Source organism: Callospermophilus lateralis, chromosome 19 (genome assembly GCF_048772815.1).
Source record: "Callospermophilus lateralis isolate mCalLat2 chromosome 19, mCalLat2.hap1, whole genome shotgun sequence".
Lineage (NCBI taxonomy): Eukaryota > Metazoa > Chordata > Mammalia > Rodentia > Sciuridae > Callospermophilus > Callospermophilus lateralis.
Window position 1 is genome coordinate 584,860 of NC_135323.1, and position 23,561 is coordinate 608,420.

Genomic DNA, 23,561 nt, shown 5'->3' on the forward strand with positions numbered 1-23,561 from the left:
ACACACTTGCCAGAATTTGGAAAATTGAAATATTTGCATGTTACAGTTGATAATTCTGGATTTTTGATGGGCTCCCTTCATGCCAGAGAAAAAACTAAAGATGTTATAGCTCATTGCTTACAAAATTTTGCCACTGTGGGCATTCCAAAACAGTTAAAAACAGATAATGGCCCTGGATATACCTCTACCTCTTTTAAACAATTTTGCTCATCCTTTGGCATTACTCATATAACAGGATCCCATACAATCCACAGGGACAAGGCATAGTTGAAAGAGCTCATCAAACTATTAAAATGTACTTATTAAAGCAAAAAGAAGGAATTGGGAAGGGGTATATATTCCCCAAAGATAAATTTAAAATAACCCTTTTTACTCTAAACTTTTAAAATTTGGATTCATCAGGGCTTAGTGCTGCGGAAAGACATATGTGTCCAAAAAATGTACATAAGCCCAAGGTACTTTGGAAGGATATTCTAACAGGACAATGGGATGACCCAGTGATTGTCTGGAGTCGGGGGTCTGTTTGTGTGTTTCCACAGGGAGAACAGCAGCTGATTTGGATTCCAGACAGATTAACTAAAGCGATTTCTACAGACCAAAAAGAAGATGTGATATCCAGAACTCCAGTTTGGTTATTCTTACATCTGCAACAGAACCAGAATGCTTTTTTCAATATCTATTTTATTATTGCCCTTTCCCATATTTTGTTTTTTTTGAGCTCATACAGACCTAGGTTAATGTTTTGCTGATCAGTTCTATTTTTTGACTATAGAGTTTTTAAACATTGCAATGGAGATTTCACCTGTAAAAAGTTATAAGGCCTTTACTATTATGTTATGTGTCGTATGTATTCTGTGTGCACACTTGTGTTTTGTGTTTGAATGTACGTATGTCCATATGTCATATATGATGAGCGCTCATGAAAAAATGGATCCAAATAATTTTTTTTTATTCATGTGATTTAAATGGTTTAATTTTAATTGGGTAAACAGCTATTAAAGATTGTTTTAATATGTGAACAAAAAGGGAGGTTAACAGATCTGTTTGTTTACTTTCACCTTTCCTTTTCATTATATTTAATAATTCTCTTAAAGATAATGTAAATTGTTAAGAAAATTGTTTTCTTTTAGTGCCTTCTGGAATGTTACATAATTTTTTCTTTAGCCATTATTGCCAGAATTCCTATCTTCAGTGAAGACAATGTAAATTGTTAAGAAAATTGTTTTCTTTTAGTGCCTTCTGGAATGTTATATAATGTTATATAATTTTTCTTTAGCCATTATTGCAAGAATTCCTATCTTCATCCCAGTGCATGAAGACAAAGATAAGACCAATCTACAGCTTCTGCAATAGCCATCACTGAACTGCTTGCAGAACTTGCCTGGACTATGTGTCACTTATATGCATTGTGAACTCACTTGTATGCATTGTGAACTATCTGTTGGTGCAGCGACTTGTGGTAGTGTTGGGGTATTTATGCTGATGGTGTCATCGGTGGTACAATTTTTCCAAAAGGAGCCGTCAGCTGGCTTGGTGTATCTTCCTCCCTTCTGTTTGTCATGATCGTTCAGCTAAAATTTGGGGGCCAACAGAGGTGAGGCAAAGAACCTCACCCCCCCGCTGGTACGAAGACCTCTACACAGGTGTGGCTGTATACTGGACTGGTAGTCAATGACGGGTAAGATCCAATTACTATGGTACCAACCTAAGACAGGAGGCTGACGCCTTGAGGTCAGCTCATCCGATAACGGGTAAGGACCATATGTACTATTGGACAACCTAAGGCAGGCACGGTCCCTAAGCCACATGCTTGTTGTTTAAACAGAGAGGGGGAGATGTTGAGAGCCACAGCCGAAGGGGCCCCAGCAAACTTTCAGACTGCCAGCTGATGAGCTGAAGGGGCCCCAGCAAATTTTCAGACTACCAGCTGATGATTGGCTCACAGTGGCCCCAGCAACATCTAGCTGATTGGCTCCTCTGCGGTGATGCTCATTGGGCTGTTTCCCTGCCCTTTCAGACCACGGAGCTGCTCATTGGGGGACTTTTTTGGCTCCGCCCATGCGACCCAGCCAATGGGCCTCAAGAGCAGGAGGATTGTGGGAGGAGGAGGTTGTTGGGGTGTGTGGCTTGTGGGAAGCCGGTGGTGGCAGTTGGGCTCTGAGGGTTTTTCCTGAGGAGCTGTTTTGTTTGGCGTGTGTGGTTCTAAAATAAAGTTAGTTTCTTTTGACAAGTGGCTCCTGAATTGTGCCCAGCCAGACTGCGGCATTAAAGCAATGTCCCCTGGAACGTGAGACCACCAGGTCAATGAGCCAGACTCAGAAGGTCAAGGGTCACTATGTGGAAGGTCAAGGGTCACTATGTGCAGGTTGGAGAGGGAAAAGGAAACAGTGGGGGGTCTCATGGAGATCAAGGCGGGGAGGCCGGGGAGTAGCGGGTCACCTCCGGGCATGCAGCCATTATGCAGTCATGTCGTGCAAACAGTGGCCACCTCAAGCCTGAGATCACAGCAGGACACTGAGGAGTGGCAGCTCTGGACGAGCCCTGACAGGTTGAGGCTTGACCGGGCAGAAAAAGCCGTGGCTCTCTGGGGATCCGAGGGTCCTCTGGCTCCAGGGGACACACGTACAGGCCAGGCAAGAGGCCACCTGGCCCGATCCCACCAGGTGTGCTGGGCAGTGGGCCCTGCCCTGAGTTGCCCTCACAGAGGGGGCTGGGCAGGGCCGCCAGGTCATAGTGGGACCCCCTTTATATATGGGCCCCGAGAGCCCCACAGAGCAGACCAACAGCAACACCAAGAGCAGGCGGGCCTCAGCCCTCCTCCCGCCACGGCCAGCCCCAGCCTCAGCCCAGTTGCCCCCGGTCTGCCCCTGAGCCGCAGACGCCATGGTCCGATGCCGCGTGAGGAACCCCGGTGAGCGTCTGCAGCAGGGGCCCAGGCAGGACACGGGATGTGAGGACCAGGACCAGGACCAGGAGCAGGAGCAGGGGCTGACCCAGGAGCCCGCCGAGGTCTTCGGGAGGACACAGAGAAGCTGCCAGTACAGGCGCAGGCCCTGCTCCCGGCGGAGGCTGCACCGGATCCACAGGTGCCGCCAGTCCTGCCAGAGGCACCGCAGGCGCTGCAGGTGCAGATACAGGCGGCGGTGCTGCCGCTGCTACCGAGGTGCGTGCCCACCCCGCTGGCCCAGGCCGGCACTCAGGGGCGCGAGGACGCTAGCGGGGCGGGAGGCCGGGAGGGAAGAGCCACCAGGGTCCAGGAACCGTCTTTTCTTTCCCCAAGTCTGCAGAAGAGTCAGGAGGAAGAGGAGGTGCAGGAGGCAGTAGAGACCCTTCCTGGAAGCCCCGTGGAAGCCGAGTCACCTGCCCAAGGAACGCGAGGCCCTAACACCCCTCCTGTGCCGCAGGCCCCAGCCGAGCTGCCCAGGAGCCCACAAGCAGTCACCTGCCGAATAAAGACTGATGCCAACCCTGGCTGCCGGGTCTCCTTGGCGGGTCAGGGAAGCCCGCCCGGCGGGCTGGTCACGGCCCTTCCTCCAGGAGGCCCAGGGGGTCTGGGTGATGCCCTGGGGCACCGTCCTCCCCTAGGGGTCTTTGAAGCCAGGAAGTCAACCTGACTAAAGGGCCACTGTGTAGCACGGTCCAGACGCTGGGCGGCCGGGTGACGTGAGCAGCAGAGGGCTGTAGGAGCCCGCGAGGCGGGAGGCAGGTGGGGTGTGCTCCAGCAAGGACGAGGGCTGGGCCAGGGCTGCGGTTCTGGGGGACCCATTTGCCCGTCACTCCACGTGTCTGAGATCTGCCACCTTCTGACAGGGACACAGTAGCTGTCACTGGCTCTCAGATCACGGTGGACATCTCAGAGGGTCATTATGACAAGTCAGTGCTGGGGATGGAATCCAGGGCCTCTTCCTACAAGGCCAGTAGCCCAGGGGGGCCTTGACCTAGAGGTCCTCCCACCCCGCCCCTGGGCATGAGTGGCACCACCAGCGGGCAGTTCTCCTGTGTCCACCAAGACCTGTGACCCCACAAAGCTTGGGCGCTGCCTTTCAGGATGTTGGAGGACACACTTTAACAGTCAGGAGGGGTTTTGTGTGTGCTGGGAACCGCGCCCCGGGCACTGCCGACGCGCCCTGCCACGGAGCCACAGCCCGGCCCTGTAAGGGGTGCAGTGTGGGGGTGGACTTGAGGCACACCGTGAGTCACTGCCACGTTAACAGTCAGGAAGCCACCCACTGCCAGCCCCCAGGGCAGCCTCTCTCCTGACCCTGTCTGCACACTGTCCCCGGCTCTCGGGCACCCCCCGGCGCTCAGCTAAGAGGGCAAGTGTCCAGGCCAACGAGGCCAGATGGGGCGGGCAGCCTCCAGGGTGGGCAGCACTGGACAGACCTCCCCCCGCCCAGCTGCCCGCTCTGCCTTGGGCGCTGGGTGGGGCGGGCTCCAGGGCCCCTTTGTGATGTCAGCACTCCGTCCGCCTCACAGCCCCTCCACGCCCCCGGCCACCTCCCTCCCTAGTCCAGAGACGGGCAGAGCGGACCATGGGTTCCCGATGCGCCAAGCTCAGCACGGGCCACGGCACCGGCCAGGGCACGGGCCACAGCCGGGGCCACGAGTCGTCCATGAAGAAGCTCGTGGCCTGCGTGAGCCAGGATAACTTCTCCCTGTCATCAGAGGGGGAGGAGGAGGAGGAGGAGGAGGAGGAAGAGGAGGAGGAGGAGGAGGAGCAGCTACCCGTGCAGGGCCAGCTGCTGCTGATGGAGCCCGAGAGGCAGGAGGGGAGCGCCGAGGACAACCCGGGGGCCCCGCAGAGCCCCGAGGCCAAGCAGACGCACGCGTAACGCCAGAGGCCCGGGAAGGTGCCCGCCGCCGCACTCCTCACCGTCAGAGGTCCAGGAGGGGTGCCCGCCGCCGGCCCAGCGAGAACCTCCAGAGAAGAGTCAATAAAATGTCTCCAAGGAGCTCCCTTCTCGGGTGTCCCCCTGCTTCCCCCCAGGGCTCTGCACGCAGGGAGAGGGCCCAGGGAGGCCGGCCACGAGGGAGGCCGGCCACGAGGGAGGCCAGCTCTGGGCACAGTGGCCTGCTCTGCCCAGGGGGTGGAAAGTGGGCGTCGGGGCTAGGAAGCCGTCTCAGCTTCCATCCGTGGGGCAGGGGGCCTCTTCCACAAACTTGGGTGTCAGCCCCAGGGGATCAACGTCTCCCTCGGTGGGACCCCGTTGGCCATTCGGAGCCCTGGCTTGGGAGCCCAGCACGTGGGTTCCACTTTCTTTTCTGCTGTGTGACCCCGCGCAGGTCACTGTGTGTCTCTGAGCCCCAGCCTGCCCCTGTCTGCTTCAGGTGAGGCCAAGAGCGCGAGCCACACAGGGAGGCCTGGGCCTGCCGGGGACGCGCATTTGACTGAGGCAGATATTGCCACTGGGCTCCTGGGGGCCCCCTCTGCCTCACGGAGCGTCTGGCTCCTCTCCGCCCCTTTGTGGGGACCGTCTGTGCCCCGGGAGCCTCACTCCTGCCTTCACCCCCCGAGAGGGGCTGCCAGGCACCGGGGGCTCAGGGCCAAGCCTGGGGTCTGCTGCCCCCTGCCCCCCCCCCTGCTCCCATCCAGAAGTGCCAACTGCCATCTGCTCTGCCGTCCCTGGGCATCAGCCAGCTGGCCACGAGGGCCCTGGTTAGGGGACGGGCTGGGGAGACGGCACTTCCAGGGAAGCCCTGGGGTCTTTGGGGCCACGTTGGGGGCAGGCAAGGCCACCTATGGCCTGCAGATGGCAGAGGCCGGCAGTCCCCGCCACAGGCCTCTGATCAGGATTGTGCTGTTGCCCAGGCCCCGTGAGTCCACCCGCAGGCCCCGGGGAGTCACCAGGCGCCTGTCCCAGGGGCCCTGACAGTGAAATGCAGGCTCCATCCTGGGGCAGCTCCGGGGCAGGGCTCACGGCCGAGGTCTGTGGAGCTACGGGGAAGGGTGCTGGGCGTCCCTGACGGTGCTGGCCATCTCCAGGGGGTGGGGGGCGGGGGCCGTGGGGGGCAAGACCCAGGAGCCTTCCCAGTGCGGCCAGCACCCCGTGGAGCCCCCGACAGTCCGCCTGCTCTCCCCTAGAGACCCTTTTCCAACTCAGTCACATTGTCAGGTTCCGGGGGCTGGAGGGGGACAGAGATTCTGGGGGCCCCCATTCAGCCCACTACCCAGGGTCCCTGTGCTGCTCGAGGGCAAGGTGGCCTGGACAGGGTGGTCCAGGCCCGGAGGGCAGGGAGGGCCCATGGACGCGGCGGTTCTCGAGAACCACTGGACACTAAGAAGTCACCTGGTAACAGCTCCGTTGGGTGTGGGCAGCGGAGGCCAGCCTCCCCCAGGGGCCCAGTGCACGCCCCCCAGCGCCCAGCCAGCACCTGACTGTCGTCCAGCAGCTGTGCCCGCCCGACTCCTCCAAGCCACCGGCCCAGGAGTGACTGAGACTCCAGTCTCAGCTCTGATGGGGAGGGGGCTCGCCAGGCAGCCCCAGACCACCAGCCAGGCCACCAAGTAACTGATGATGTCCACCACCCACTCGTCACCAGGCTGGCCACCCCCACTACCCACCCCTGGGCCAGAGCTGCCCTCCTGGCACCAGCCGCCCCGCAGGGTGAGGAAAGGGGCTGGTGGCGCTGCTCTGTGCGGGGCCCTGGCCACCACACCTGGCTCTGAGCCAAGTGCGGGACCTCGACTCCCTCCGTTAGTTCCTCCTGTGTCCCTGTGACGTGGGAGCAGCCGCCATCCCCAGGCTGCAAGGACGGGAAACTGGACTGGACGGGTGAGCGCCCAGAGCTGCAGAGGACCAAGGAGCACAGCCGGGTGCAGACGTGCTCAGTGTCCCCCAGGGTCACTCTTAAGGACAGAGGGAACGACCGAGGGCCCAGAGGCGCCCCACGCGGGGCGAGGTGCAGTGGCCACCGTCATCGGCCCAGCTGTGGGCTGCGGGGCCTCTGGCTGCGGGGCCTCTGGCTGCGGGGCCTCTGGCTGCGGGGCCTCTGGCAGAGGAGGAGGGGAGGTCTCTGTCCAGCGAGTGTGGCCCCCAGGGACACCCAGAGGCCCAGCCCACCCCGTGCCAGCCCCAAAGTCACACCTGGCCGCCAGAGGCCCAGCCCCCGCCGTCACTGGGCACCACGAACACTGTGCGCGGCCCCAGCCCCAGGTGGCCCTCACTGTAGACGCTGCCCCAAGGAGAGAAAGGGTCCGCAGGGGCCCCGAGTGGGGGACAGAGGCGGAGCTCAGGAGGAGGCCCGGGGCCCAGAGGTGACGGGCAGCCCCGCTGGACCTCGAGGGGTGAGGCGGGGACTGCGGCCTCCCAGCCAGGGCACAGGAGCCCCAGCAAGGAGGAGAGGAGAGAAGCCACGGGCGGGCTGCCGAGCGCAGGACGCACTGGTGGTGGACTGGTCCTCTGAAGACACCAGAGGCGTGCTCGGGACAGCGGACAGCAGATCAGCCAGGCAGGAGCGTGAGCCGGCGCGAGGCTGGGGGGACGAGGGCACGGATGAACCACGAGAAGCCGGCTGGGAGGTGGGTGGGTCACCGAGGGACAGGCTGAAGGACAGGACCGTGTGTGCATGTGGCTGAACAGGCAGGTAAACTAACTGAGGTGACGCGTTGGTCAGACCCCTGGGCTGGCGGCTCGGAGGAGTCGGGCGGGCACAGCTGCTGGACGTAGAGTTAGATGCTGGCTGGGCGCTGGAGGGTGAGTCGTTGGGCTGGTCAGCTTGGCAACGGCTGGCGAGGTGGCCAATGACAGACCAGGGTAGTAGGCGGTGGGGCAGACGATGTGCAGGCAGGCTGGCTGGACGGAGGGGGACACTGGAGGGACCCACGGAAGAGGAGATGGGCCAGCCGCAGCCAGGGGAGGATGTCCACGGTGGGTACCGCTAGGACCCGCCAACCCTGCAGGAACGCGTTACTGTGGTGACTTCTCTGCGACACCAGTTAACGCTCGCCCCCCGGACAGGCACCTCTGAGCCAGCACTTGATTCCCTAACCAAGGGGCCGCGTATGCTTCAGGGCCCCAGATGGACGCACGAAGCAGGGAAGAGGTCACGCAGGGACCTCAGGAGCGTAAACCTGCCAGGGTGTCCTCACCCCCGAGCCGTGTCCGTGTGGTCACTGAAGGCACTGCACAGGGGAGCCGGGGGTCATGTGCATGGTCAAGGCTCCGTCCCCCTCCCCCCTACCTGAAACCACCCGCACACAGGAGGCACCAACGTGCAGACCCCCTCAGGTGGCTATCCAACCCACCCAGCCCAGCGTGCACAGGGTCCCCAGCTGCATGCGCATGCCCCATACCTACGGCAGGACCCCCTCCCCGGACGCGCTCACAGAACCAGCAGCAGGAGAGTCGGACCACTTTCCTGCGTGGCCCGGGAGGGGCCGGGGCTGCTGCAGACCCAGGAAGCAGAGGCCTGAAAGTGCCCTACCCTGACTCTCAGGCCAACGGCCTCAATTAGGGGAGGCACGGGGTGAAGTGAGGTTGGGAAAATGGTGCAGAGCAGCCTGGCCTGCCGGTGGTCACTCAAGGGACCCTGTGCCCTGGGTTGGGTGGAGCAGGGGGAAACAGGAAAAGGGAGAGTGGACCTGGGCTGAGATGCCCACCGTGGGTCTCATTCAGGAGGAAAAGCAGCTCAGCCCTGCAGCCTCTCAGACTCAGATTCAAACCTCAGCTCCCCATTCCCTTGCTGGGTGACCCTAGGCCTCCCTTGACCTCTCTGAGCCTTAGGTGCTTTGTGAGGAACAAAAGGGCCTAAACAAAGGGTTTTGTTTGTTTGGGGTTTTGCTTTTCTGTGCCAGGGACTGAACCCAGGGGCACTCGACCACTGAGCCACCTCCCCAGGCCTATTTTGTGTTTTACTTAGAGGCAGGGTCTCAGGCTGGCTTTGAACTTGCGAGTCTCCTGTCTCAGTCTCCCCAGCCGCTGGGGTCACAGGCATGCACCACTGCACCTGGCTTCCATGAATGTCTTTTTACTGAGCTCCTGACATGTGCCGGGCGCTGTGCTCGGTGCTAGGGATGCACTGATAAAAACCCAGCCCCTGGCTGAGCGCAGTGGCGCACACCTGTGGTCCTAGCGGCTCAGGAGGCCGAGGCAGGAGGACCTTGAGTTCCAAGCCAGTCTTAGCAACTTATCGAGGCCCTAAGCAACTCAGTGCGACCCTGTCCTAAATAATGCAGCTCAGTAGCTTGGCTCCCCCGGGGGTGGGTGTGCGGGGCAAGCTGTTCCCCACAGACACACACCAGGAAGGGGTGAAAGGGGGTGCCAGGGCCACACTGTCTGTAAGAGCAGAAGACACCTACGTGGCCATCGGCTACGATGGGGACACAGGTTCCCGCCGGGAGAAGCGCTGCCCAAATAGCCCTGTGGTCAGAGGTACGGGTCCAGAGGGTGTGTGTCCAGGAGAAGACCAGAGGACCCAGCCCAAGCTGGTGGGGGCTTCCCTCTGGGGAGGGAGGTGCTTTGACCAGTTAATAAGGAAGTGAAAAGTCAAACAGCACAAAAGGAAAGGAGGCCCCAGCAGAGGGAGCGAGTCCCGGGGCTCACGCTTAGCCCTCCCCAGAGGGATGGAGGCCAAGCCTGGCCTCCTGGGGGGTGGACCCAGGCGCCCTGCCCCCCAGCTACACCCTGAGGCCGTCCTCCTGCCTCAGCCCCCTGCCCCCCAGCTACACCCTGAGGCCGTCCTCCTGCCTCAGCCCCCTGCCCCCCAGCTACACCCTGAGGCCGTCCTCCTGCCTCAGCCCCCTGCCCCCCAGCTACACCCTGAGGCCGTCCTCCTGCCTCAGCCCCCTGCCCCCCAGCTACACCCTGAGGCCGTCCTCCTGCCTCAGCCCCCTGCCCCCCAGCTACACCCTGAGGCCGTCCTCCTGCCTCAGCCCCCTGCCCCCCAGCTACACCCTGAGGCCCTCCTCCTGCCTCAGCCCCCTGCCCCCCAGCTACACCCTGAGGCCGTCCTCCTGCCTCAGCCCCCTGCCCCCCAGCTACACCCTGAGGCCGTCCTCCTGCCTCAGCCCCCTGCCCCCCAGCTACACCCTGAGGCCCTCCTCCTGCCTCAGCCCCCTGAGCTGGTGCTGATGCTCAGGAGCCTCCTGCAGTCAGGGAGGGGTGTGGACCTGGGCTGAGATGCCCACCGCGGGTCTCCTGCAGGCGTGGTCAGGAGCACCCTCCACCCCAGCCGGGGACTAGACCCCATTGGTGCTTTAAGACTGTCCGGAAGTCCAGGATCCCTCCTCCTCAGCCCACCTGGGCTCTGCTCTGGGCTCTGCTCTGGGCTCTGCTGCTGGGCCCAGCGCTTCCCCTGGCACAAGCGGAGTTTGCTGCTGGCTGGCGCATCCTCAAACGGCCTCCTCCCCAGACCCGGGAATAAGCAGACACCCCTCCCTCATCCAGTGCCCAGAATTCCCTGCAGAACCCCCCCAGCAGCACTCACTCCACAGCAGGAGACCCCCCCCCCCCAGGACAGCAGGCCCAGAATTCACTGCAGACCCCCCCCCAGCAGCACTCTCTCCACAGCAGGAGACCCCCCCAGGACAGCAGGCCCAGAATTCACTGCAGACCCCCCCCAGCAGCACTCTCTCCACAGCAGGAGCCCCCCCCAGGACAGCAGGCCTAGAATTCCCTGCAGAACCCCCCCCCAGCAGCACTCTCTCCACAGCAGGAGACCCCCCCCCAGGACAGCAGGCCCAGAATTCACTGCAGACCCCCCCCAGCAGCACTCACTCCACAGCAGGAGACCCCCCCAGGACAGCAGGCCCAGAATTCCCTGCAGACCCCCCCCAGCAGCACTCTCTCCACAGCAGGAGACCCCCCCAGGACAGCAGGCCCAGAATTCACTGCAGACCCCCCCAGCAGCACTCTCTCCACAGCAGGAGACCCCCCCAGGACAGCAGGCCCAGAATTCACTGCAGACCCCCCCCAGCAGCACTCTCTCCACAGCAGGAGACCCCCCCAGGACAGCAGGCCCAGAATTCACTGCAGACCCCCCCAGCAGCACTCTCTCCACAGCAGGAGACCCCCCCAGGACAGCAGGCCCAGAATTCCCTGCAGACCCCCCCAGCAGCACTCTCTCCACAGCAGGAGACCCCCCCCCAGGACAGCAGGCCCAGAATTCACTGCAGACCCCCCCCAGCAGCACTCTCTCCACAGCAGGAGACCCCCCCAGGACAGCAGGCCTAGAATTCACTGCAGACCCCCCCCCAGCAGCACTCTCTCCACAGCAGGAGACCCCCCCCCAGGACAGCAGGCCCAGAATTCACTGCAGACCCCCCCCAGCAGCACTCACTCCACAGCAGGAGACCCCCCCCCCAGGACAGCAGGCCCAGAATTCACTGCAGACCCCCCCCAGCAGCACTCACTCCACAGCAGGAGACCCCCCCCCCAGGACAGCAGGCCCAGAATTCACTGCAGACCCCCCCCCCAGCAGCACTCTCTCCACAGCAGGAGACCCCCCAGGACAGCAGGCCTAGAATTCCCTGCAGAACCCCCCCAGCAGCACTCACTCCACAGCAGGAGACCCCCCCCCAGGACAGCAGGCCCAGAATTCACTGCAGACCCCCCCCCAGCAGCACTCACTCCACAGCAGGAGACCCCCCCCCAGGACAGCAGGCCCAGAATTCACTGCAGACCCCCCCAGCAGCACTCTCTCCACAGCAGGAGACCCCCCCAGGACAGCAGGCCCAGAATTCCCTGCAGACCCCCCCCAGCAGCACTCTCTCCACAGCAGGAGACCCCCCCCCAGGACAGCAGGCCCAGAATTCCCTGCAGAACCCCCCAGCAGCACTCTCTCCACAGCAGGAGACCCCCCCAGGACAGCAGGCCCAGAATTCACTGCAGACCCCCCCCAGCAGCACTCTCTCCACAGCAGGAGACCCCCCCCAGGACAGCAGGCCCAGAATTCCCTGCAGAACCCCCCCCAGCAGCACTCACTCCACAGCAGGAGACCCCCCCAGGACAGCAGGCCCAGAATTCACTGCAGACCCCCCCCAGCAGCACTCTCTCCACAGCAGGAGACCCCCCCAGGACAGCAGGCCCAGAATTCACTGCAGACCCCCCCCAGCAGCACTCACTCCACAGCAGGAGACCCCCCCAGGACAGCAGACGCAGAATTCACTGCAGACCCCCCCCCAGCAGCACTCACTCCACAGCAGGAGACCCCCCCAGGACAGCAGGCCCAGAATTCACTGCAGACCCCCCCCCAGCAGCACTCTCTCCACAGCAGGAGACCCCCCCAGGACAGCAGGCCCAGAATTCACTGCAGACCCCCCCCAGCAGCACTCACTCCACAGCAGGAGACCCCCCCAGGACAGCAGGCCCAGAATTCACTGCAGACCCCCCCCCAGCAGCACTCACTCCACAGCAGGAGACCCCCCCAGGACAGCAGGCCCAGAATTCACTGCAGACCCCCCCCCCAGCAGCACTCTCTCCACAGCAGGAGACCCCCCCCAGGACAGCAGGCCCAGAATTCACTGCAGACCCCCCCAGCAGCACTCTCTCCACAGCAGGAGACCCCCCCCAGGACAGCAGGCCCAGAATTCACTGCAGACCCCCCCCAGCAGCACTCTCTCCACAGCAGGAGACCCCCCCAGGACAGCAGGCCCAGAATTCACTGCAGACCCCCCCCCCAGCAGCACTCTCTCCACAGCAGGAGACCCCCCCCAGGACAGCAGGCCCAGAATTCCCTGCAGACCCCCCCCAGCAGCACTCTCTCCACAGCAGGAGCCCCCCCCAGGACAGCAGGCCTAGAATTCCCTGCAGAACCCCCCAGCAGCACTCTCTCCACAGCAGGAGACCCCCCCAGGACAGCAGGCCCAGAATTCACTGCAGACCCCCCCAGCAGCACTCTCTCCACAGCAGGAGACCCCCCCCAGGACAGCAGGCCCAGAATTCACTGCAGACCCCCCAGCAGCACTCTCTCCACAGCAGGAGACCCCCCCAGGACAGCAGGCCCAGAATTCACTGCAGACCCCCCCCCAGCAGCACTCTCTCCACAGCAGGAGACCCCCCCCAGGACAGCAGGCCCAGAATTCACTGCAGACCCCCCCAGCAGCACTCTCTCCACAGCAGGAGACCCCCCCCAGGACAGCAGGCCCAGAATTCACTGCAGACCCCCCCAGCAGCACTCTCTCCACAGCAGGAGACCCCCCCCAGGACAGCAGGCCCAGAATTCACTGCAGACCCCCCCAGCAGCACTCTCTCCACAGCAGGAGACCCCCCCAGGACAGCAGACCCAGAATTCACTGCAGACCCCCCCCCCCAGCAGCACTCTCTCCACAGCAGGAGACCCCCGCCCCTGGCCCCCAGGACTGTCTGGCTCCCATTTCAGGCTGGGGCAGAGGCACCTCAGGGGTCAGGCAGGGTCTCACAGCCCCTGGGGTACAAGGGTCAGCAGCCAGAGGGTTCCTTGCAGCCTGTCCTAGCAGGCCTCTGGGGCGTTACTGGAACCCCTCCCGACTCCTGGCCTTGCATCCACTGCACCCACGTCCTTGTGGGCCTCGAGCCTGTCAGTCACTCCACACAGGCCTTTGCATGGGCGAGACCCTCCTCCTGGGTCCTCTTCACTCTGCTTTTAGAGTGACCCAATGCCTGTGCCACCACCCCAAGAGGCTTCCCTTCACTGCTTCTCTCACCCACAAACACCTGGTCACCTCCCTCTCCCTATTTCCTGCAGGGACTTGGTGTGATCTGAAGTTAGCCTCACCATGTCCCCAAGGTCTACTTGGAGACTCTTGAGCTCCCCGTGCCTGGCACACAGGAAGTGCTCAGTAAACATCTGTGAACATGGGAAGCATGAGCCACATCTGCCCTTGCCCCGTGAGGACACTGAGACCCAGAGAAGTAAGAAGGTCGCCCTATGCCACTCACTTATGAAGTGACAGATGTATACAAACAGCAGTGCATGCCCTCGGCCAGAGCGCGGGGCTCCGCGGCACAGACTCCCATAGGACCTTGCTGACCCATGCCCTGGAGGAAGGTCAGGGGGCACTGGGACCCACGGTACTTTCAGAATTGCACACCCTGACCAGCAGCTGCCCTTCCCAGCAGAGTGCTGCAGAGATGGAAAAAGAAACTGAAAACCGAGCTCCAGGGCGGGACCTCCACTCCCGCAGCTGCTGGCTGGCCCTCGCTTCTGAGCCAAGGCAGGGAGTGGCACGAACTTGTGGCCAACGAGTCGCGGACACAGGTCTCTCATGTGCCCTGTGACAAGAAGTCACTGAGCCAGTCACTCTGTGCCTTGCTCCTGCTCTGGACTTTGTGTGCATTGCTACTCTCTGAGGTCCATTTTGCAGATGAGGGAAATGGAGTCCTGAGAGGGCAGGTCACTTACTCCAGGACACACAGCTGGGCAGAGCAGGCCAGTGAACTGTGGAGTCTGAGCACCTAAGGGCTTCCTGCTGGGGCTTCCTGTGAGCCCGGACCCAGCCCTCCAGGGTCGGAGGCTCCTCCACCAGCATGTTTCTTTTTCTTCTCTGTATCTGGATTTGGTTTCATTTTGAAACTCAGGATTTCAGAACACAAAACGAAAGCAATATAACTGTCACTGATAGCTGTGATGAGAAGCAGCACCCAGGGACCCTGCCTGACTCACTGTGGACTTGCAACCCGGGGAGGGTGGAGGAAGGGGTCAGGAAACGGATCCAAGCCATGGAGGGAGGTGGAGTCTGAGCCGCGAGACCTGGCGCCTCCCCACGCTGACGAATGGAGGGATGGAGGAAGCCTGCAGGCCTGTCCCACTCTTCAGGGACAGCCCGGGACTCAGCTGGATGTCACTGGTGGCTAAGACAGGTCCCTGCTGGGGAGCCTGCTGGTTGGAGGATGGAGATCACCAGGAATGGGGGCCAGGAACGAGGGGTCACCCACCATGGGCACGAAGCCCCGCTCTGCCCTTTCTGAACTGCGTGCCTTGCCCCGAGTCCCAGTTTCCACATCTCCAAAATGGGCAGACAGCATCACTGTGCCAATCCAGTGGCTTAAGAACCGTGGGGCATTTAGCACCCAGCCCGCTTGGGCCAGCAGATCATCAAAGGAATGGGGGTGACAGTCATGGGCATGGGGAGGGGTGGTCTCCCAAGTAACACTGAGGCAACCAATCAGCAGTTTCTGGGTTCCCTCTGCCCAGAGGTGTGCTAAGGAGATGGGCACCGGGGAGGCCAGTCCTGCAGGCGCCAGCCCAGCCTGTCATCAATGAGCCAGGACCATCCAGTCCAGCACAAGTGAGATGGGGTGCTACCCTCTGCCTGGCAACCCCTGCTGAACCCCGAGGCACCCTTCCTCCCCTTCACTGTGCCCTTCTGTCCTGGGCTCCTTGGGCTAGAGCTTCTAGAAGGGACACGGAGGAGAAAGCCACAAAAGCCATGTGCTTACCTGCAGGCACCCTCAGGCGAACAGCACCTACTGGGCGCTCCATTACATCAGGAGAAGTTGCAAGCCCGACCTACAGTCATTCACCGACCCCCACCCCAAACCTTGAAGGGGTTTGCAGAAGGCAGAAAGCTACCGATGCTCCAGGCAGGCTAGAAGGGCCCAGCGGGAAGAGCGTCTGGGCTCCAAGTCTGGCTTTTCACCATTACTTAGTCTTTACTCCATGACCCACCGAGGGTCCCCCCTGGCAGCAGGTACCCAACCAACATCTCTGGGATGACCACAGCCCTGGCCTGTGGCACAGGCCTGGTGGCTCTGCATCTCCTCTCACCCCTTGTACAAGGCCAGTCCAAGGATGGCCGCACCCAGCCCTGGCCACATACAAGTTCAAGGAGCTGGTGGGGCCCCCAGCCAAGCTAGTTTCTGGGTCACCCCCTTCACTTAGAAGGAAACATGAGGCCGAGGGCTTGGGCTGGGAGAACCGAGGCAGTCTGGGGGCAGGGGGACGAGGAGGACCTGCCCGAGGAGCTGCCCAGGCTGGACTGCAGAGGGCAGTGTGTGCCAGTGTGAGGCGGCTCACCAAGCCCTTCAGACCACGGAGGAGTCTTTCATGGGACTCCTGACTCCGGGGCTCCCCACTCCTTCATTCAAGAACGCCACCCTGGCAACTCCATGGCCTTCCCCCTGGAACAGAAGCCTAAGGCCACCTGGGGGTGACAGTCCTGGCCAGCGGGTGTGTAAGGGCGGGAGCAGGCGAGGGCCTGGAGGGCAGATGCTGGCTGGAGCAGCAGAGGGTACGCGGGGGGAAGGAAGCGAGGGGCGGGGGGTCGGGAATCGCTGCATCTGAGAAGGTACCATTTTCTCTTTGGGCTCTTTTGGAGGTGTCCGGCGGTCCTCGCCCCAAAATAAAAACGGGGAGATGTGCCTCTCCCCGGCCTCACTTCTCCGGCCGCCGCGCAGTAGGGCGCAGGGCACGCGGGTGGAGGCCGCCGGCCCTCCACGGCCCCGCCCGGCTTCCGAGGAACTCTGCCCGAGTGCCGGCCCCTCCCGCGCCGCCCGGGTTCCGCGGAAGCCTGTGGGCTGGCCGCTGCTTCCTGGGAAGCCCCAGCCACGGCCAGGCAGAGCGGCCAGGCAGAGCGGCCAGCCGGGAGGGAGCGGGGTGGCCGGCCGAGGCTCCCGGACCGCGGGGTGGGCTGGACGGTGGAGGCGGTGCTGGAGGGCGCAGGGCTGGGGTAGGGGCTTGGGGGACCTAAGGGGGCTTCCGGGAGCGTTCTGTCCAGGGGAGGGGAGGGGAGGGGAGGGCAGAGCGCTTTCCCGGGTGGAGCAGAAACACCTGGAGGGGAGAAGGCGCGTCAGTCACTCGGGGCGTCCTAAAGGGCCTGGCTGCAGAAGTCTGGGACCCAGGAGAGGGGCAAGAAAGAGCGGGCGTCAGGTCTGCAGGGGCGTCGGAGAAGGAACCCGAAGTTGGGGGGCGGAGCCAGAGCCCTCGACGCAGGGACGCTAGGACAGGTGCCAGGAGAAGTCGGGTAGAGCCCTCCCTCAAGCGGGTCCCGCAGAAGGTGGGAAAACGGTCCCAGGCGCCAGTGCCAGGCGCCACCCGGGAAAGAGAAACCGAAAGCGGCGCCGGGGGGCGGGGCCCGGGGGCGGGGCCTCCCGCGCGGGCCCCGCCTCCAAGCCGGTTTAAAAGCCTGGTGCAGGGGCGGGCACCAGCAGAGCGAGCTGCGGCCGTGGCAGCTGCACGGCTCCCGGCCCCGGAGCATGCGCGAGAGCCGCCCCGGAGCCCCCCTGCCGCCCCGCCTGCGGCGCCCCGCGCCCCGCCGCCAGGTGAGACGGGCAGTAGGAAGGAGGCGGGAGGAGAAGGGAGGGAAGGAGAGGGCAGCCGGGAATCGGGGAGCCCTCGGGGTCTGCGTGGTGGAGTCGCCGCTGCCACGCCCCAGACCCCCGCCGGCCCCACCCAGGCCGCCCCCCGCGCGCGGGGTTCCCGCCACCCAGCCTTTCTCCTGCCTCTGCCCGAATCGCCGGGACCGGGCGCCTGTCCCCGGCCTGGCCAGCAGGCGGCGGCCGCGGGGCGGGGAGCCGCGGGCCAGGCAGCCGGAGTCGGGGCCGGCTTTTCTTGGGCACCTCTCCACGCCCCCGTCTCCAAGCGACCCGGAGGCTGGACTCGGTCCTCACCTGCCTGGAAGGGCTCCGCGGACGGAGGAGCCCATTTCCCAGAGGAGCCCGCCAAGACCCACTGGGGTCGTACTCCCGATCCGCCTCGCGACTCCTCACCTGCCCAACCCCGCCCAGGCCCCCGGCTCACTGCCTGTCTCCCCCATCAGCGCACCCCTGGACGCTATGGCCCACCCCTCCGGCTGGCCCCTCGTGTAGGATGGTAGCACACAACCAGGTGGCAGCCGACAATGCAATCTCCACGGCAGCGGAGTCCCGACGGCGTCCAGAGCCTTCGTCCTCTTCCTCCTCCTCCTCGTCAGCGGCCCCAGCGCGCCCGCGGCCCTGCCCGGCCCCGTCCCCGGCCCCGGGCGACACTCACTTCCGCACGTTCCGCTCGCACGCCGATTACCGGCGCATCACGCGCGCCAGCGCGCTCCTCGACGCCTGCGGCTTCTACTGGGGACCCCTGAGCGTGCACGGGGCGCACGAGCGGCTGCGCGCTGAGCCGGTGGGCACCTTCCTGGTGCGCGACAGCCGCCAGCGGAACTGCTTCTTCGCTCTCAGCGTGAAGATGGCCTCGGGACCCACGAGTATCCGTGTGCACTTCCAGGCCGGCCGCTTCCACCTGGACGGCAGCCGCGAGAGCTTCGACTGCCTCTTTGAGCTGCTGGAGCACTACGTGGCCGCGCCGCGCCGCATGCTGGGGGCCCCGCTGCGACAGCGCCGCGTGCGGCCGCTGCAGGAGCTGTGCCGCCAGCGCATCGTGGCCACCGTGGGCCGAGAGAACCTGGCGCGCATCCCCCTCAACCCCGTCCTCCGGGACTACCTGAGCTCCTTCCCCTTCCAGATCTGACCGGCCGCGCCTGCCCGCGGGCAGCATTAACTGGGCGCCTTATTATTTTCTATGATTAATTATTATTATTTGCCTGGAACCCTATGGGTGCCCTCCCCGCCTGGGTTGGAGGGAGTGGGTGTGGGGGGCGAGGAGCCTCCCGCTCTTGGCTGGAGACAAGGCCGCAGACCCCTCCCCACCTGTCGGGGGGCGCTCCTCCTCCTGGTGCTCCCTCTGGGTCCCCCAGCTTAACTGTCTGAAGCCAGGACCTGAACTCGCACCTCCTACCTCTTCATGTTTACATATATGTATCTTTGCACAAACCAGGGGTTGGGGAGGGTCTCTGGCTTTATTTTTCTGCTGTGCAGAATCCTATTTTATATTTTTTACAGCCACTTTAGATAATAAACTTTATTATGAAAGTTTTTTTTTAAAGAAAAAAAAAAAAAAACGGTTTGTGGAGCGTGTGCTTTGGCCAGAAGTTGCCCTGGGTTCTCGGCAGGGCCAGGGAGAGGGCCCTCCAGCCGTCCTTGTCGCTCTAGATTGGAGGCCAGTGGGGGACAGCGCTCTTTGGTCTAGTTTTGGTGTGTCCAGTAAGATGGCAGCTCACATTGGGCTTTTAATGTGTGCCAGTTCTTTACTCTGCGTTTCATGCTCCGCTGACTTGATCCTGCAGAGACGACCCTGTGAATTCAGAGCTGCTCTGTCCCCATGTTACAGAGGAGAAGACCCAGGGAGGAGTGCACTTGCTGTGGCCATTCCTGTGTTAGAGATGTCACTCCGGCCTTTTTGGCTGTCCGAGTGGAATCTGCTCAAAATGGAAGAGAGATTTCTTTGCTTCTATGACCACAACTTCCAGGAAGAGGGTGGGGCTGGGGTGGGCGCTCCATGAGTTTTGGAAGGAGTGGCCCATTCTGAAACTCAGCACAGGGAGACGTATTTCAGATGGGATCACGGGGACGCGGGGTTGGGTCTGGCTCCCTCTTCCCACCCTGTTCTGTCTGGTGTACTTTTTGGTGAACAACACAGCGTAGAGCCAGAGAGAGGTTTTGTGGTCTGTGGTGGCAGAAAGGTCCCCGCGGGTGGCTTTGGGCATTTCCCTCTGCCTCCCTGGGCCTCAGCTTCTGCCTCTAAAATGGGCAGCCTTCTGCGAAGCCTGGAGGCCAGCAGGGAGGGAGGCTGCTGCAGGCCCTCGGGGCCAGCCACACACCAGGAGGAGCCCAGGACGTGGGCTTTATGGCCCCTGTGTCTGCCGCTGCTGGCAGATGGGCCGTGCGGGAACTGGGGTGCACCACCCGTGGCACAGTGACCTGGTCAGGGCTAAGCGGTCTCGGACGGGCTTGTGATGGACGTCCTAATATTAATAATACCTTTCAGGCTTGAAAGTGCAACAGTAAATTAACTGGGTGGCTGGGGAGCTGGGGCAGTCCAGGCCTTAAGAGGGCTCCAGTCCTCAGGTGGGGGGCAAGACGTGTGACCTCACCTCCCGGAGCTGTGGCCACTCATTCTGAAATAGGGGCTGGGAGGGGAGGAGGCGATGTCTCCACCTCCAAGAGATGGCTACCTTTTCTCAATCTGTTAAACCATCCCCTGCCCTTCACGCCCTGCTGGGTTACTAAAGGCCTCTCCTTGGTCTTTCCGTCCCCTGTCCACCTTGGGCAGTGCCTGGAGAAAGGGGTAAATCCCCAAGGTGGTCATGCTGGGGGTCAGGTAATGCTACTAGCAATGACCACAAACCTGTGGACCCCTTCCGGTGCTCTCTGCCCAGGAGTCAGGAGCCCCTGCCCCGCTCTGCAGAGGGGAAAGCCAGCTCTGACGGGCAAAGCGGGCAGCAGAAGTGGGGAGCCAGATTTTCTGCGCCCGTTCAGTTCAGTACTGCTCCAGAGGCTGGGGACCATTAGGCACCCCAGGACCTCACAGTTGCAGTAATGATAACAGCAGCAGCTGCTGCCAGTTATATATAGCACTCACGGGAGGCCCATTCCAAGCCCCCTGGTCACCTATTTATAAAGCCTTCTGATTTCAGTCACGGTAACATCCCCATTTTGCAAATGAGGAAACGGCCCTCATCTGAACAGGGGTGAAGTGGCAGGTAGTTTACCATCTGCTGAGGGTTTTTTCCTACCTTGGAAAAAGTTTAAAAATCATCTTCCCATTACACAAGTTCTGGATACACAAGCCCATTTCCTTACAAAACCTGAAGCAGCCCAGCCAGGAGCCAAGGTCCCGCCGCTCAGAATCTCCGGACCTGGCCCCTTCTCTTTATGAGTCATTTTTTAAATCCTTAACTAACATATGTAAAGTGACCTAAAAGCCCCAGGGAGCTGCACGCCAGGCACCAGGCAGCGTGGGACTGAAATCCAGCGCAGACACCTCTGGGGGAGGCGTGTGTGTGTGTGTGTGTGTGTGTGTGTGTGTGGGCTCGCCATGTGGCTTCCCGGCGGGGCAGATTCTCCATCTCACTCTCAAACCTCAGCTTCATGATTCAGCAGCACTTACGTCAATGTCAAGAAAGAAAAGTGAGAGCAGGCTGGGGTGTGTGCAGCCGGCCAGGGGCCCGAGTCCTCCTGGCCCCGGGCACCCAGCAGGGTGGTGTGGGGCAGGCCCCTCAGGTGGGCACCTGTGCCTCTGGCTGTCCTTGAAGCCGTCCCTGAGCTGTACCCTGACCCCATCTCACCAACAAGGCACCTACTAGAGGTGACACAGCTCCAAAGCAGTGGCCAGAACTGGGCCAGGTGTGTCCCATCCTCAACACGGAGGGGGAGGATCCCTTGGAAATGCGTGTTCTGGGCTTGCCTCCGCTGGTTCCTCCTCCCAACCTCAGGAGCAGGTCCCATACCGCTCAGGAGGGGAGCCAAGCCTCTTCCCTGAGGCACTGGACAGAAAGCCCTGGGCACAGAACCTGGCCAGCAGCAGGTGCTCCTCGGTCTCTGCATGACTGTGGAGGTCACATCAGACAGACTGGGCGCTTCCTGTGTCCCAGGAAGTGCCCCAAGGTTCCCGGAAGAGGGCATCTGGTCCCTGCTGGTAGCCACATGCAGGACCTCGGATGTAAACAACTGAATGTGAAGTCCAGGGGCTAGAACATTCCAAGCAGCGTCAGAGCTCAGATGAAAACAGGCGGCAGACAGTGGCCGCAGCTGTCGCTCCTCGGGGATGTCCCTGAAATTGTGCCTGGAATGACAGGCAGGAGGCAGGCAGTGGAGATCCGAGGCCTTTGCCGCAGGCAGAGGGGACGAGTTCCGTCAAGAAGGGAGGCCGGGCAGGGAGGCCGAGTGGAGGAAGGTGGCCTGGAAGTGCCCCTGCCCAGGGTGCCCGTGTGGAGTTTGACGCTGTGACCAGGCCTCCAGCCGCGGTGGGGATGGACTGGGGTGGGCGCAGCTTGCTGCCACGGTGGCAGGTGGGGATCACTCTTGGCCACACCCCTCAGCTCCAGCCAATCAGGAAAAGCCAAGGACCTGGCCTGAAGGACGCTGGACCCAGCGTGGGACAGGGGCTCCGCAGGCCTCAGGATGGCCCCTCCCAGTGAGGGGCTTCTTAGAGGATACTCGCCCTCTGGGAAGGACCTGAAAGGAGATGGATGGACTGGCAGGGGGGTGAGGCCAGTGCCCTCCGAGGCCTGCTCTGCATCCCCAGGCCCCCGGACGTCACCCAGAGCCTTCCCCGGGCTCGGGACCTCCCGAAATCCACCCCCTGGGCTGGGCCTGACCCGGGGCCTCTCGAGGGTCTTCAGAGGGGAGCACCGAGTTCACACAGGGACGACTTCCCGAGGTGGGCGCTCGCTGCTCCTCCAACCCTGGCCCTGCACGATGCCTGCGAGGTCCCAGTACCTCCTCCCCAGGCCCTATTTGTCCCGGCACGGGGGGGGGGGGGGGGGGGGGTCAGGCATCGCCACTGCCCTCCAAGGCTCGGAAAAGCGCCCTGCGGCTGGGTCCAGAGGCCGGCGTCGCCCTGCCCCGCGCGCTCACCTCCTGCCTCGGGGCTTCGCACATGCTGGTCAGTGGGCCGGCGCCAGGTGCAGAGCGAGCGGTCACTGCACGGCAGGCCAGGACCACGCTGCGCCCTGCTCGGCTCTGTTCTGTTGGGCAGCGATCGGCTGCCCTGGGCCTCTTGGGCCTCCCCTTGGCCCCGAGGCCTCCCAGGGCGTCCAGGCTTCTCGGATCTCGAGGTTCTCAGGAGACCCAGAAAGGGCATGTCCCAAGGTCGTGCCAGGCCAAGGCCATGAGAGCAGGCCCTCCCCTGTGCCCTTCAGTCCCCAGAGACCAAAGAGAGTTTCTGTCTGCTCAGGTCTGTGCTGACTTGCCTGCTCCAGCTCACTCAGTCCTTAAGTCCTGAACCTGTTTTCCTCGCCTGGACGGGAGATTAACTTCCCACCTGGTGGGCAAGATTAAATAAAGGATCATTAAAAGTCAACACACATATCAGGTGTGATCCCAGCGGCTCAGGAGGCTGAGGCAGGAGGATGAGTGCAAAGCCAGCCTCAGCAAAAGTGAGGTGCTGAGCAACTCAGTGAGACCCTCTCTCTAAATAAAATAAAAATAGGGCTGGGGTGTGGCTCAGTGGTCCAGTGCCCCTGGGTTCAATCAGGGGAGGAGAGCACCTTTGGCCTCAGAGTGGCTCCATCGCTGGCTCAGGATGGGGGAGCTGAGGACCAGGTGTGGCCTGGCCCCTGCACAGGTGTCTGGGATGTCAAAGAGAAGAAGAAGTTCACACACTTTGCCATTAATCAGGATGTGCCGTCTCTGCTTTGTGGCTCTTGCATGGCGCTGTTTTCAAGCAGAGCCATTTATTGAGCACCTAATGGGTGTGACCACTTGGCCCAGGTTGTGTAGTGAGACAGGCTCAGAAAGGTAAGGTTGGTGCCAGGGTGTGAGCCCAGGGGCTTCTGGGTTCCCAGCACTGGGACACACGGGAGCTGTCCAGAGCCGCAGACCCCTGCCCGTTGCCCGCGGCACAGGCTGGGAACTCACTCAAGGCGGCCCTTGCCGTCCAGCCTCGAGAGCTGCAGGCTGCTGAGAGAACCCTGGGGAGTGGGACCTGGGCAGCCGGCAGCCTGAGGGGCCACAGAGGCAGACGGGGTGAGCGGGACCGGAAGTAGGAGCCAGACAGACGACCCTTGCAAGGGCAGGGCTGGGTGGGGACAGTCAGGGCTGGCTCCTCCCGGGACCTGCAGGGGCCTGTTAGGGAGACATCGTGCCCTCCCACACATGGCTGCCGCTGGG

General features: G+C 62.2%; 2 protein-coding genes and 1 long non-coding RNA gene across 4 annotated transcripts; 2 read left to right on the forward strand and 1 right to left on the reverse strand.

The window, feature by feature from the left end:
• The first annotated feature begins 4,532 nt into the window (after positions 1-4,532).
• Positions 4,533-4,832, forward strand: Prm3 (protamine 3). Its single transcript, XM_077105940.1, has one exon. It carries the CDS (start codon positions 4,533-4,535, stop codon positions 4,830-4,832), a length of 300 nt encoding a protein of 99 aa, XP_076962055.1.
• Positions 4,833-15,979: 11,147 nt separating this feature from the next.
• Socs1 (suppressor of cytokine signaling 1) lies at positions 15,980-18,790 on the forward strand. Of its 2 annotated transcripts, none has more exons than XM_077106037.1 (2): positions 15,980-16,086; positions 17,675-18,790. In XM_077106037.1, exon 2 carries the CDS (start codon positions 17,725-17,727, stop codon positions 18,358-18,360), a length of 636 nt encoding a protein of 211 aa, XP_076962152.1. In that variant the 5' UTR covers positions 15,980-16,086; positions 17,675-17,724; the 3' UTR covers positions 18,361-18,790. The 2 variants fall into 2 exon arrangements, with proteins under 2 accessions (XP_076962152.1, XP_076962151.1); XM_077106036.1 differs by lacking the exon at positions 15,980-16,086 and adding an exon at positions 17,033-17,177.
• LOC143638298 (uncharacterized) lies at positions 18,670-21,919 on the reverse strand. Its single transcript, XR_013154582.1, has 2 exons — positions 21,032-21,919; positions 18,670-19,147 (listed from the first exon to the last, which is right to left on the reverse strand). It is a non-coding gene; the product is annotated as an uncharacterized LOC143638298 (long non-coding RNA).
• Between the last annotated feature and the right edge of the window lie 1,642 nt (positions 21,920-23,561).

Coding starts and splice junctions, on each gene's coding strand:
- Socs1 (XM_077106037.1), top strand. CDS start 17,725: ATGGTAGCACACAACCAGGTGGCAGCCGACAATGCAATCTCCACGGCA.
- Prm3 (XM_077105940.1), top strand. CDS start 4,533: ATGGGTTCCCGATGCGCCAAGCTCAGCACGGGCCACGGCACCGGCCAG.